Source organism: Copadichromis virginalis, linkage group LG4, assembly GCF_057382275.1.
Source record: "Copadichromis virginalis isolate Kocher_CV1m ecotype Utaka linkage group LG4, C_Virginalis_male_GT1.1, whole genome shotgun sequence".
Lineage (NCBI taxonomy): Eukaryota > Metazoa > Chordata > Actinopteri > Cichliformes > Cichlidae > Copadichromis > Copadichromis virginalis.
Window position 1 is genome coordinate 32,795,922 of NC_140621.1, and position 12,984 is coordinate 32,808,905.

At 43.0% G+C, this 12,984-nt stretch overlaps 1 protein-coding gene across 2 annotated transcripts; it reads right to left on the minus strand.

The window, feature by feature from the left end:
• Window positions 1-5,280: 5,280 nt before the first annotated feature.
• LOC146711940 (uncharacterized) lies at window positions 5,281-12,534 on the minus strand. Of its 2 annotated transcripts, XR_014920225.1 has the most exons (7): window positions 12,136-12,534; window positions 9,223-11,102; window positions 8,716-8,809; window positions 8,589-8,638; window positions 7,688-7,756; window positions 7,293-7,415; window positions 5,281-7,199 (listed from the first exon to the last, which is right to left on the minus strand). XR_014920225.1 is itself a non-coding variant. In XM_085454990.1 (6 exons), exons 2-5 carry the CDS (start codon window positions 11,098-11,100, stop codon window positions 7,715-7,717), a joined length of 2,064 nt encoding a protein of 687 aa, XP_085311116.1. In that variant the 5' UTR covers window positions 11,101-11,102; window positions 12,136-12,534; the 3' UTR covers window positions 5,281-7,415; window positions 7,688-7,714. The 2 variants fall into 2 exon arrangements, 1 of the variants encoding a protein (XP_085311116.1); XM_085454990.1 differs by having other exon boundaries at window positions 5,281-7,415.
• Between the last annotated feature and the right edge of the window lie 450 nt (window positions 12,535-12,984).

Sequence of the window (12,984 nt, forward strand, 5' to 3'; positions counted from 1 at the left end):
CTACTAAAAAAAATTCTAAACAGTTTTTCTAGTTGCATGGTGCGAAAATGGAAAACTACCCTTTCATTGAACAGTTGGTTATTCTGCGATATGTTTGGACTGTTTTGGGGGGGCGGGGCGGGGGGGGATAAGATGTCACCAAAGCTGTTCAGGTAAAAGAGCAGATTTGGTATTTGGTGATACTATAAGTTGTCTTCTTTTTTTAGTATTGGTTTAATAAAAAAAACAAACAAACAAACTGTAAACGCTGAAAATGTGACAGGAGACACAAAATGCTTCTTATACCCCTTTTTTCTTTTGTAAAGTATTGCATGGAGTAACGTTACTGTGGTGAAAATTTGCTAAAATAAAACTCTGAATTAAAAGACTTGTAATTATTAAATACATTTATAAAGAGTAATCAGCAGATCTTACCTGAGGCAAACTGATCCCAGCGAGAGGATAGACTAAGCTTTTTGAGACGTTACTGAAATGATTGAGCAGCTGGAAAAGGGGCCCCAGGTACCTTTTTGGAGCCAAACCTGGAAGGGGAACTTCTGGGTCAAGCCTTAGCCCATGGATCCACCAACCAATAGGGGACCCACTTTGCTTTATAACCAGACAGGCAGCCAAAGGCAAAAAAAAAAAGGCTTGATAGAACCTACTTCCGATGTGTAGACTGGTCCGAGGAGTCTGGAACTTCCCATCTTTGGTAGGAAAGGAGCCCAAGCTAGTTCAGTAGATGGAGTGGTGCCAACTAGATATCACTGTTGGATAGAGAGCTCTATAATTGTCATAGGAGACAACACCACCTCAACAGCTCCTTTGGAAACAAGACTGTCCAATGCCTGGTTTTACTGGAGGTTTCTTCCCATTTAACCTCCTAGGACCTGGTGTCCATATGTGTGGACGACACATTTTGGGTTGTCTCGACCAAAATACCAAATTTTGCTCTACAAGCGCCTGACATCCACTTACGAGGACATTATACTGCCACTGTTCCATCGAGATTTAAAACGAATGTCCTCATATGTGGATCTCATTTTTCTCTGAAACAAAAATCAGGTATATATTAAAAAAAAAAAAAATCAGATAATTCTTAGTTTTCACATTCATCAGGTCCCAATCAGCCCAAACGGCAAAGAGAAACTAAATCATGCCATGAAAGATTTTGGGTCTTAGGAGGTTAAAGGGAGTTTTTCCTTACCACTGTTGCCAAAGCGCTTGCTCATACAGGGCATCTGATTGTTTTATCTTTATTATTGTGGGGCCTTTACTTTGCAATATACATTTTCTGAAAACTGAATTGAAAAAGAGGGCTCTGCTCTGAGGTGTTTACAGATGGCTGAAACTACAACTAGCAGTAAAGTTACAATCAGAGACCACACTTATGCAATCACTGGTGACCAACAGTTGGCTACAACACAATGCAGGATGAGTGCATCACATTGATTTATGTGGACGTAAATTAATCAAAGCCCAGCTGCCCCACAGAACAAACTCCTTTCGGCTATTTCTGTCAGTGACCTTGACCTTACCCAGATCACAGGTTAAGGAAGGAACACTGACCAACTGGTCAAGCGACCAGTTCACCTCTTCACCACGAGTGTCTAGCACGTCCCTTTTCTCCCCAACATTGAGGGTTTAATCCCAGACTCTGATTTACCAATGACAGCAGGAAGTCTTTCTGTGTTTTAATGTGATGTCTGTGGTTTTTTATTCAGCAGATGAAACCTTGTGCAGTGATTCCAGCTCATACTCTCCCCTCTCTGATCATTAAAAAAATGAAAACTGTCAATCAGAGTTGGCGCTGGATTTTTCTCTGCTCGGCTTTGAAGCAGGGAACAACTGCAAGCTAGATACTGTCGTTTCATTTGATCAAACTGTGGCTGTATCAGCACATGCATTACTGCTTCAGTGGTTGAAAGCACACTACAGTGTTATTTTTAAGCCTTAGATCAAGCTTTGCTATAAGTCGGTCACATAGTTATGCCCCAATTAACTCATAACGCCCTGCGAAGCTGTAAAAGCACTGAGCCATGTTTGAGGCTTGGCTGTAATGAGCAGTGACTGCCTTCAAAAACTGGCTAAAGAAAGAATTACATAACCCTCCTACCTCTCATACAGTGTTATCCATACATCAACCACAGAGCTACAACAACCTACAGAGGCTTAAACCTAAAGCAGCTGAGCAGGACATTTAAACTGACGCATTTTACAGGCTGATGAGAACGAGCAGGGTGAAGCGAGCCTTTCTGATGCCAGTCCGATAAAACAATCTGCCTGAATACAAAGGAGACGGGAAGCTGAGCTGGAAAGCAAATCATTAGGCATGTGTAGCATAGTAATTACAGCAGAGGCCTGCACTTACTGATCTCAGTTTCTCCCACCAGCGCGTTTACATATTCAGCAACGCCAGTGAGGCGTTTGCTTGTTTAGTTTTATCAAGAAACAAAACGTAAAATACCCGAGGACTGGAGGTCACGAGGGTTACGCCGCTGCCTTTGATCTGCCTTTGTAGTTGGACCTCAGGCCTTTTGTAAAAGTTCAGAAAACAAAGATTTTATTACAGTTTCTCATATCATCCACGACACATTCATGGAATCCATCCTTTTCTCAGATCTCTGAACACAAAACCTTTTATAGCAGAAAACCTCACAAGCTTGCCAAACAGCTTCATCTGCTCAACATCAAACAAAGGTTTCAAATCTAGAAAGCAAGCACTCGAAATAACGCCACTGAGCATTTCACATGTCGACATATTTAAATGGTGTATATATAGCAGCTGGTTCAGTTTAGCGTAGTGGTAAGCCTACACGCCTTTGAAGCGGGAGTTGTAAGTTTGATTCCCAGCTGGGACATCTGTATCCTGTGAGGGTGCTGGGCTGGAAGACTTGGTAGTAAGCCCTAAATGCGATCGTGATATCGGCTATGGACGGCTATGTGCGAAGATGAAGCCCAAGCGGGGCTCTTGCTAGAACCTCAAGCTCTTTATTCACAAACCAGGTGAAAACAAGTGGCAGGAAATTAATAACCAATTGTAGCTCAGGAAGTAAAGCATGGAGGATAGTTTGATTTGATTTCCAACACCGGATGCAGACAGATGTTGCACACACTCCTCAGAGTAGTTGAGGAAAAATGTGGGCAGAGTTTTTGTAGTATTTAGAACATTTGTCCCAGACCCAGCATTTGGAATTGTAGATGAAATTAAGGCACCACCTTCATCAATTACCCTAAAAAAACCCAAAGGATTTGATTTAAATGTCTCTCTTAATGCTTATTCTTTTTAAAGTAAATGTTTATGGGCTTTTGTTGCTTCTATGTTCTGCTGATGTGCTCCTACATTACGTAACAAAGCGTTGCTCCGAGCATCGTTCACGTCTTTGGTTCGTCTCGGTGTCAGCAGCAGTTTGTGCTGAGCTGCAGAGACGAGAGGAGGGCTGTGCTCAGCCCTAAGACAAGAGATCCGCTCGAGCAAAGCGTGGCTTGTCCTGAGGCAGGAAGTGAAGAGACGGACTGAAGAGGAGGAGTAAAAGACAGTTTGTGTAAGATTAAAGAGGCAAATGTTGGGCTGCTGTGTCCTTATAATTTGGTTTAAAATGACATTTTTACATTAAAAACCCCAACAAAGCATTGGGGTTTAAAAAATTCTTATCCATTTGTTACTTTTCTGACTCTGACCTTGTCCTTTTGTTGGAAGGATCTTAATATGGAAAAGTTCAACAAGCAAGTCATCGAAAGATCAAAATGAACCAATGAAAATGCAAAGGAAATGTTTCATTTTTAGCTCATGTGATGATCACAGCTGTGACTAAAGGTTTAGTTACCATTTCTTTCACTGGAACATCCAAACAGTCCAACTGAAGTTCAACGTTCGGCTTTCTCAGACCATCTAAAGGAGATGGGGGTCTACGCGCCTGGATGCAGCTTCTGCAGGCATACTAACAGTGTCTTCTGATTAAATGCTGAAAATTTCCATTTTCTCATATTCAAATGACCTCAAACAGCACAGCTGCACATGCAAAAATAACGCCATCGCTATGCCACTACCGCCGCCACCGTCTCCAACAGCCAGGCTTTTTGAGCAGGTGAGACCAGCAGCCCGATGATGATGATGTGACGAAGCAGAGGTGTAAGAAACTCCCAAATATAGAAGCCATCTCTGTGACACGAAGGCTATTTCTATCCAAATGAGTCAAACGGAGCTTCAGATATAAACTGTTGAACATAAGCGATGCAGCAGCTTGCGGCCCACATGTCCTCTACCACCAGGGAACAACTCTGAGACGATCGGTGCAGGTCTATAAAAATCAAAGCCTTATCTGATTGAAGTTTGGCCCGGCTCACCTTCAGGGTCACCTTCTCAGGCCTTACTGGACATTTTTAGATCATTCCCTGGAAGTCCTGTTCAGAAAGCTTTCAATGGTAAACATCAACACATTTGGTTGAAACTGAAGAAGCTGACATGGCTTTCATGTGGAGGATCATCTCTGGTAATGAGAGCCCCATCTTCAGCTACAATTGAGTTGGTTTGAGCAGCTTTGAAGCCAGATTTGAGTCCGTTTGAGTTTATCTTCTTCCCGAAAATGAAAATCAAGCCCATCGCAAGTTAACTAGTGATGACAACGGGGCTTCTGAGACATCTAAAATAGCAGCCACGCTAAGAAACCACAAACAGAGGCCACCAGATTTGACCCAGCCTTACGATTTGGTTATCTGGCGTCACTTTAACATCTGGAGTCAGACTAAGCAGTCATAGAAAGGTGGTTATTATCTTGACAAGCAGAGTGTGTTCACATGAAAGCAACCGCGCCAGCAGCATCTGACTAATCAGACACATGGACAGGTAGCAGCAGAGCCACTGATCAGCACTTCAGACTGTGTGTAAAAACTAGTCCTGCCTTCACACTAACGCCCACAAAGAAAAAGAAAGATGTTACAATAAAGAAGTTAACATTACTGAAATTAAACTCACGTCTTACTTATTGGTTACAAATACTTTGAAGACTTGGAGTGAAATAATCTCCTACGATCGTCTTCTATTAAAGAGAGTTTGTTTCTGATCGTTAAACTTCAGATACCAGCAGCAGGATGTTTTCAGTTGTTTATCAGCAGAAAGACTTAAAGTCTGAGAATAAAACTCTTCAGATGTTTTTTTGCCGAACTCACTACCTGCCCTGCAGCATCAACCATTTTGCTCCTGTGTGGGAGCAGGAATGAAATTTCGGCATGAACAACATTAATAAACTTGGCGAAGCTCAAAATCATTCGTGCATTTCCAGTTCAAAACACAGACGAGGCTTCAGTTTAACAGACTTTTATTATATAACTTTAACGATTTAGTAATTAATTAAGAGGAAGTGCAGGCATGAAACCAAACGGACCGTTTCCTTAAAAGCTTTTTAAACATTTCAGTCCAGCAACGACAAACACAGACGGACAGTCAAAGCTGCACTAGGCCACTCCAGCACTGCTAAAGGGTCAATTCACCCAAATCACAACTGATCATTATTATTATTAATTTTAATATTATTGATAATGATATTATTATCATTATTGAGGACAATGCATAGACCCTGGCAAAAGTTAAATCACATTTTAGATTTTTTTTTACCCATTCGCTGAACTTTTTAATCACCAAAACCTCCTCAGGCTGCCTGTTTTGGAAATTCTGACGTTTTCTCTTAGATTTTAAAAATTTGTTTTATATTTTAAAACTGTTTATTTTCATAGCTGCTTAACATAGCTTCCATTGTATTGCAAAGGCTGAATACAACAGCTGAAATAAACTGTAATGGCCCTTTAGCTTTCCAAATTCATCATTATACAAACAACTGAACTGGTTTTTGTCTGGGCTCAGCATCGGTGGTATAGAGTTAGTTACTAGTAATACAAACATTTCCAAATATTTTTCCTGGAATTAAAAAAATTCTTGTGCTCACCAGAGACGTTTTGGCCAAAATTAAAATTATCAGGACTGACAAAACTATTCAAACCAATTTTTAAAGGTGAAGTTTCTCACACTTAAGACACAAAACACTTTTGTTTATCACCTAGCCTTAAATAACAGGAAATTGATAGAAGTCAGCACTGACTAACTGCTGTTTACTGGGCTACAGAGCCCGACTGACTTTTGCCAGCAGGTGGCGCTAATGAATTGACAGTTGAAAAAAAATAGACCTTAAAAAAAGACTATTGAAAGTCGATGATAATTAAGGGGCTGGCAAGAAAGCAATGTTCACGCTTAAGTCAGAAAAAAAATACAAACTTTAGGAATTTAAGTGTAAATTTCTTCCCAAATATACAATAAAATGAGATATGATGTCATTCTTAGATTACAGGGAATTGCAAGTTTCTGCCTTGTAAAATTCACATAAATCATAAATCTTCCATCTGCATTTCTGATTAAACTAATTGCAAGGGTTTTTTGCCTTTTGTAAAACTCCTAGCATTAAAAGTAAAATCACCCACCTCAGCTATGCATTTAATCCACCCCCTTCAGTGGTAATAATATCCTATCATGTATCCCAGAAGCTTTACATTTATATCTTAGTTCAGCATTTTCCCATCACCCAAATTTCAAACCTCTAAATAAACGTGTGATTTGACTGAACAGACCCTTTAACTTTCCTTTATTTTTATTATTTAAAAAAATCCTTCTATGTGAGATAAACACTGATAAACATCTTTTTAATGGGTTGAATCTTTTCCTCTATTTGGAGAAAAACAAACTCCTGACACCGCTGAATGAAATGTGCTTGACTCTGGTGAATGTGCAGCTTGTTATCTCCATCAGCGAGGACAGGACGCCCTCGTTTCTAACTGTGAATCTTAGCTTAGTGCAGCTTTATTTAAATTTAAATAATTTAAGTAGAAAAGGGAAGAACAGACGGACATAAATAACAGCTGAGTAATAACTAGTAAAATTAGACTATAAAGTGCATCATAGCAAACAGCCGTGCATGCAACTGGAGGAAAATAAATTATGTTATGACTGAACAGGAATAGAAAAGTAGTACAAAAACAGTAGAAAAAAGTGGCCTCATATAAAGATATTATACTCTATACCGTACATCAATAAAGCTTATTTAAACTCTAACGTAATGTTCAAATTATAAACTATCTTTGTGGCTAGTCCAAGTGTGGATCTCCAAGAGGAGGAATAAATAAACACAAACCATCTCAGCTCAGTCCAGTTGGGGTAAGTGCCTGTTAAAGACCTACAGAAACAGAACCAAAGACACTTCTTACTGAAAATAAACCCAAAGTGGCCGCCTGCTTCCATCTGTCTGCCGTGATGGGTGAAACCTTACCAGAAGGTTTGTTCTTCTGCTCGAGCACACACGTACTTTAATTAGTGTTTGCAAAACAAGGGGAAAAAGAAAGATTAACAGCTGAGGTGAAGTCAGGCAGCTCCCGTCGCACCCTGAGGAGATCTGAGGACACAAACACAGGAGGACGACGTCAGGCAAGGACACGATTTTTTTCTTTTTAACGCTTTGAATTCACCTTATTTGGATACGTGACACAACTTTTGGTCCTAAATAAGCTCTTCAAAGTCCCCAGATTCCATTTATCAATTTAAAATGCATTAATAAACAGTGTTAGCACTGCTGCACATCCAGCCCACACACCCACAAAAAAAGGACTCTTAAACCCAAGTTTCATGTCCTGGTTTAAAATAAAAGTAAAGGTCGACAGTACAAACCTCCAGTGCCCTCATGTGTCCTCTGTGTCACCTCTTCTGCTGTCTGGTCGCACTTATGAACAGTTTGTTCTGTTGGAGACAAACGAACATCAGCCGCAAATAAAATGCCAAAATCAGGACGTTCACAAAAACAGCTCAGAAAAACAAAAAGAAGAGCAAACGTTTAACTCGTGCTGAGCTTTTAGACAGCATCAGCTACGAGGCTAATGCTAATGGGGTCAAATGCTGCAGTTCCTCTAACGTCCACTTGAGGCTTCAACAGCGAGCCAGTCCCCAACGTGCAACTTTACAGCAGAAATAAACGTTCAGCCTGCTACAGGGTCCCGTTTTGACCTCTGGTTTCATCCTACAGCAGGTGGACTGCTTTCTAAGTCAGCTGAGACTTAAATTCCAGATGTGGCTGCTGCGACTGACACACTTACTCAAACTCCAGCGCCTCGGACTGCAGCTGGCATCGGCAGCGCTTGTTCTGCTCTGTAGATCTTCTGCAGGCTCGAGGGCCTCGTGAAGCAGGTGGAGCAGAACAAAGACTACTGCCGCCAGCTGCAGTTACAAGACGATGGAGTTTGGGAAGAAATCCACTGGAGAGACAGCTGTTTAAATGAATCAAAGTACGACCTCCTTATAACCATTTAATAAGGCATTTAAGGAAAAGACACTGGACATGCACTTTTGATTTTAACTCTTCTGTTAAATAATTAAAAAAAAACAAAAAAAAAACAGACTAAAATGTTTTAATATCCAGTTAAATTTCAAACTGCTTCTTTGGCCTCGCTGTGTGTAGCATGTGGAAACGTCCCTCTACTTTCACACACGCCTTTAAACATCTGCAAAAAGCAGCAACAGTGACCCCTGCAGGCCAAGCAGCTCCTCACACTCCACCTCATTGCTATGTTTTTACCTTGTGCTCTGGACATCTCATTGAGAAGTTATCCTCATTGAGGACACAGCCTGGAAAAACAAAAGCAGGACATGAAATAACCAAAGGAAAGTCAGTACTGAGCATCACCGAAGTGCTGAACTCGTACCCGACTGGATGGCACATCTGTAGTGATAATTCCTGGGGCAGCCCTTCTGGAAACAGCCCATTATTGCGCCTGTTTGCTGGCAGGTGGAACAAATCTAAAAAAAGAAAAAAGAAAAAAAATATTTATAAAAATATTCATATATTTATTCTGGCTCTCTGATAGAGTAGCTCTGCATGATTAAACAGTTCAGAATAATCCATATTTATGGCTGGCTCTCAGAACAGACATCTCCTCCTCACTTTAAGCCAGCTTTCTTCTGATTGGCTGTGTGTCGGAGATGACCCCATGAGGGATATCCACTGTTTATGACATCACACAGAGCCATGAGAAGAAAAGAAAAAAAAAGTCTGTACCTCAGTGTTTGGGCTTTGAGGAGCTACTTGCTCATACACTGACCTCATAATGTGAAACTGTGAATGTTCATAAGAAACACGACCATCTTTGGGACTTTCAATAGATTAAAAAAAGAAAATCGTGTGATAAGGATCATATGTTCTCAGAACTCACCGTTTCCTGCGCGAGCCGCGCTCCCTCCTCCAACCCGTACAGCTTTCCTCGGATAAGGAAGACGCCAGCAGACCAGATGCCGCAGTCCTCGTGGATCCAGCACTCATCCAGGTGAAGAGGCACCTTTGGGGAGGCGTTGCCATCAGCAGCTCTGCTGTCGTCTGAGGGATTTACCCCTCGGCTTTTAGAGAGTCCGTTTAGCTCCTCCTTCTGGGCGTCCACGCTGGGATAGTAGGGGCCGTGAAGGTCCCCAAGGCCCATGACGTTGGCGGTGTGGCCGCACAGACAGCAGAACAGCGATGACTCGCACCGGCTGTCTGAGCTGAGCCGACCCGGCTGAAAACAGGAAGTGTTGGGAACAAACCCGGACAGAGACTTGCAAGCAGCCCGCCTCCCTCCTTCGCTGCTCCGAACAGTTGCCTCCTCCTCCCGGTAGTTGACCACAGTGCACGCTCGCCGCTCCAGGTGAACAAACGGGCAGAAACCGCCCGATTTCTTCTCCTTTTTGTCCTCTTTAGTTTTCACATATTTGAGCTTGATCTCAGTCTCTGTCGGAGAAAACAGAGACGAAGGCCCAGTCTGACGGCGGCGTTTCCTCCGCCACCTTGCGACAGTTTTTTTGCTCGCCACCGCACTCCTACAGGCTGAAGCATTCTGGTGCGGTGGCGGCGATGGTGGCGGGATCCTACGCTTCTGTTTTGTTCTTCTTAACTCTTTTGTTTTAGGAACTGCAAGCGGCTTCTTTCGTTTGTGATTAACGGTTTTTGCATTTGAAGCTTCGCGCTGATGCTGCGTCTCAATCTGCGGGGACTTCCTGTCCGTCCCAACATCTGCGTCAGACTCCTCTGAATGGCTTCTTGCTCTTTGTGGCGACTTCACCAGCAACTCGTCTGAGCTAGACACCCTCAAGACGTAGTCCATCACTTCATCGGAGTCGCAGCTCTCGTTGTATATACCCACAGCGTCGTGTTTGACTCGCCTGCTCAAGCTATGACGAGATACGTTACAGGTGAGCGGCGGGATTTCTGAGGCCGGCCTTCGTATCCTAGCGCTGCGGCGGACTTCGCTTTGCGGCGCTTTTTCGCTCTCACTCTGAGGAGGAGGAGTCTTCTGGTAGCATTTGTTTTTCTTCTTCTGATCAGTGACAGAAACTTCGATGATGTCGCTGTCATCGCTGGAGATGTCGACCGCAGATTCAGCTGTGTTGGCGTAAACGGCACCGAGGTCGGATAGGAGGACGACGGGCCGGGTGTGATGTACAGGAATGTCCACCGAGCTGTCCGAGGAATCTTCCGAGTACGAGCTGTCAGGGCTGGGCGAGCTCAGAGGCTGAGGTAGGTGGTAGCACGCTCGCTCTTCGTCGAGTGAGGACGCGGCGGGGGACAGGGGCTCCACCATGTGTGCCACGCCGTCCTGCATGAAAGAGCCGCACAGGAGCGGCTCCTTCGCAGCGGACACGAGGAAGATGACATCAGAGCCGCTGTCGCTCTCCTCTCCGCCGCTGCTTTCAGGAACGGGGCCACCGCTCTGCTCGGGCCCACAGAAACCCCGATGCCACAGGCTGCCATGGACTCCGTCGTGGTACAGATCCAGCCCTGGACCTAGCGTCGAGTTCATGTAGCCCCCCAAAGACTCTGGGCCGTCCTCCATGTCCCTGCAGCGCACGGGCGCTCCTGGCTGCGTGGAGAGCGAGCCGTAGGAGGAGGAGGAGGCTCTGGATCTGTACGAGGAGGCGAGATCTGTGCTCACTGGGCGTCTGTGGTACCACTCGGGCTTCTTGGCCAGGTCCATGGCTTCAGCGTGGCTGCGGGTCAGTGGGTTGTAGCTCTTTGACAGGTCCATCGCCATGAGAGGAGGATCCTGGGAGGACACATCCATCACTGCAACACACAGACGAGCAAAACCCTGTGATCCAGTTAGCACAGCTTCCCAGTGATTAAAAAAAACACCCCAAAAACACACAGACTGAAAACTGAAAACAGTCAAACCAGAGCAACTGAAACTTTAAGAGCTGTTTTGTTAGTGGGTAACAAATAAGTTAACATTTAAAGCCACACGTGCAACTTAAAGAATATTTATGGAACAGACAAAAACAATCAGTTCAGTGTTGGTAAACAATGGATGGTCATATGACCTGTTTGTTATTAATATGAGTTTACAGGTAAATGGTATAATAAAAAAAATGTATTAGAAAATAAGCATACAAACGCAGATCTGCATAGACCTTTATAGCATGAACACATTACGATAAATCAATGAAAATTTATTTTATTTTTTTAAATTTCTGCTGTCAGTCTCCAGGATTATCAGTAACAGTGATTGGCCCACAGTGACACTGTAATCCATCATTCAATTACACTATCCTTCTTTTTGCCTTTGTACAGCTATGACTGATTACAGACTGACCATGATGCATTTCTGTTTTGTATTTTTGAATCATTTCCCCCCAAAAGCCACGCAATCAATAAAGTTAGACACGAAGTATCATTCCTTTTTTTAAATTTGCATTTTGTTCTTTTTTTTTTTTTTTATCCGTGATAATCGTGACATGAAAACCAGCTCCTATCCAAGAAATATAAGACGATAAAGGATTTAGTTTCACGGTATCGTCCTTTCTAATCAAATTTCGATGTAGATGTAGCTTACTATTATTTTATTTATTTAGCCGGACAAGCAGTAAAATATAAGCTACTTTTAAATAATACACAGGAAATAAATGTAAATATCACAATAATTTATATCTGATGACTAAGGATATGGCTGTAGTGACTGATGGATGAGAAAAAAACCCAACTAATTAATCGATAAGTTATGTCAGCTTTTCCTCTAACAGGTAGGCCCGTTCACTCAGATGCCTCCTAAAACCTGCCTGTTACAGATGTTTTGCTGTTGTCAAACAGCTGGGGATCTTACCCCTGAGGTGTGGGCGGTTGGGGCGGACCTCCCCGATCCTGACACTGCGGACTTTAGGGTGACACCTTCCCCGGAGCAGCGCGAGTAGCGCGGTTAGCTAACGCAGCTCTCCAGGCCCATGGCCCGGACTGGATGTAAACAGCAGCGACGCCAGCCCCAGCTCATGCTAGCCGGACAGCAAGCCGACGTCGGCCCGCTACGCTGCTCCAAAACGCAGCCGATACTTGACGCGACGATGACCCGTGAACATTTCCGCGGAGGTGAAATCCACCAGGTAAACCCCGACCTGCTGCTACCATCGGTATTTTAAAGTTGTCATCATGGACGTCTCTTCCCTCCTTAGTCAAGCCACCGCGAAATAAAGCGGAAAAGAAGGTGGCGTCTTCAAAATAAGAGCTTCAGGAAACCGTCAACATCTATTTGTATTTCAACTTCGTGTCACCTTTGCAGTCACACCGAGCTCAGCACTTCTGTTTTGTTTGATTGAAAACTTTGTTTGTAATCGTGACTTCACCAAAATATCTGTCACTCATGTTTTTTTGATCATTTTCTTTTTAGTATACTTATACTGAAGACTTATTTCACACTTTACCAAACTACTATCCCATATCACCCATAACATCCCCCCCAAAATCTACAAATGTGCAGCTCTATGGGCGATTGTTTCTGCCACTTTTGTGGTGAAGACTTTTGTGGAAAAAAAAATGTGCCAGAAACAAAATTTCCTAAAGTATAGAATTTTGCATATTAATAATTTATTAACTGCATTCTTTTCAATAGTACTATGTAAAATTATGTTCATGGAAATCTGAAATAAACTCCTACGTCACACAAATGGGGCTTTTATTG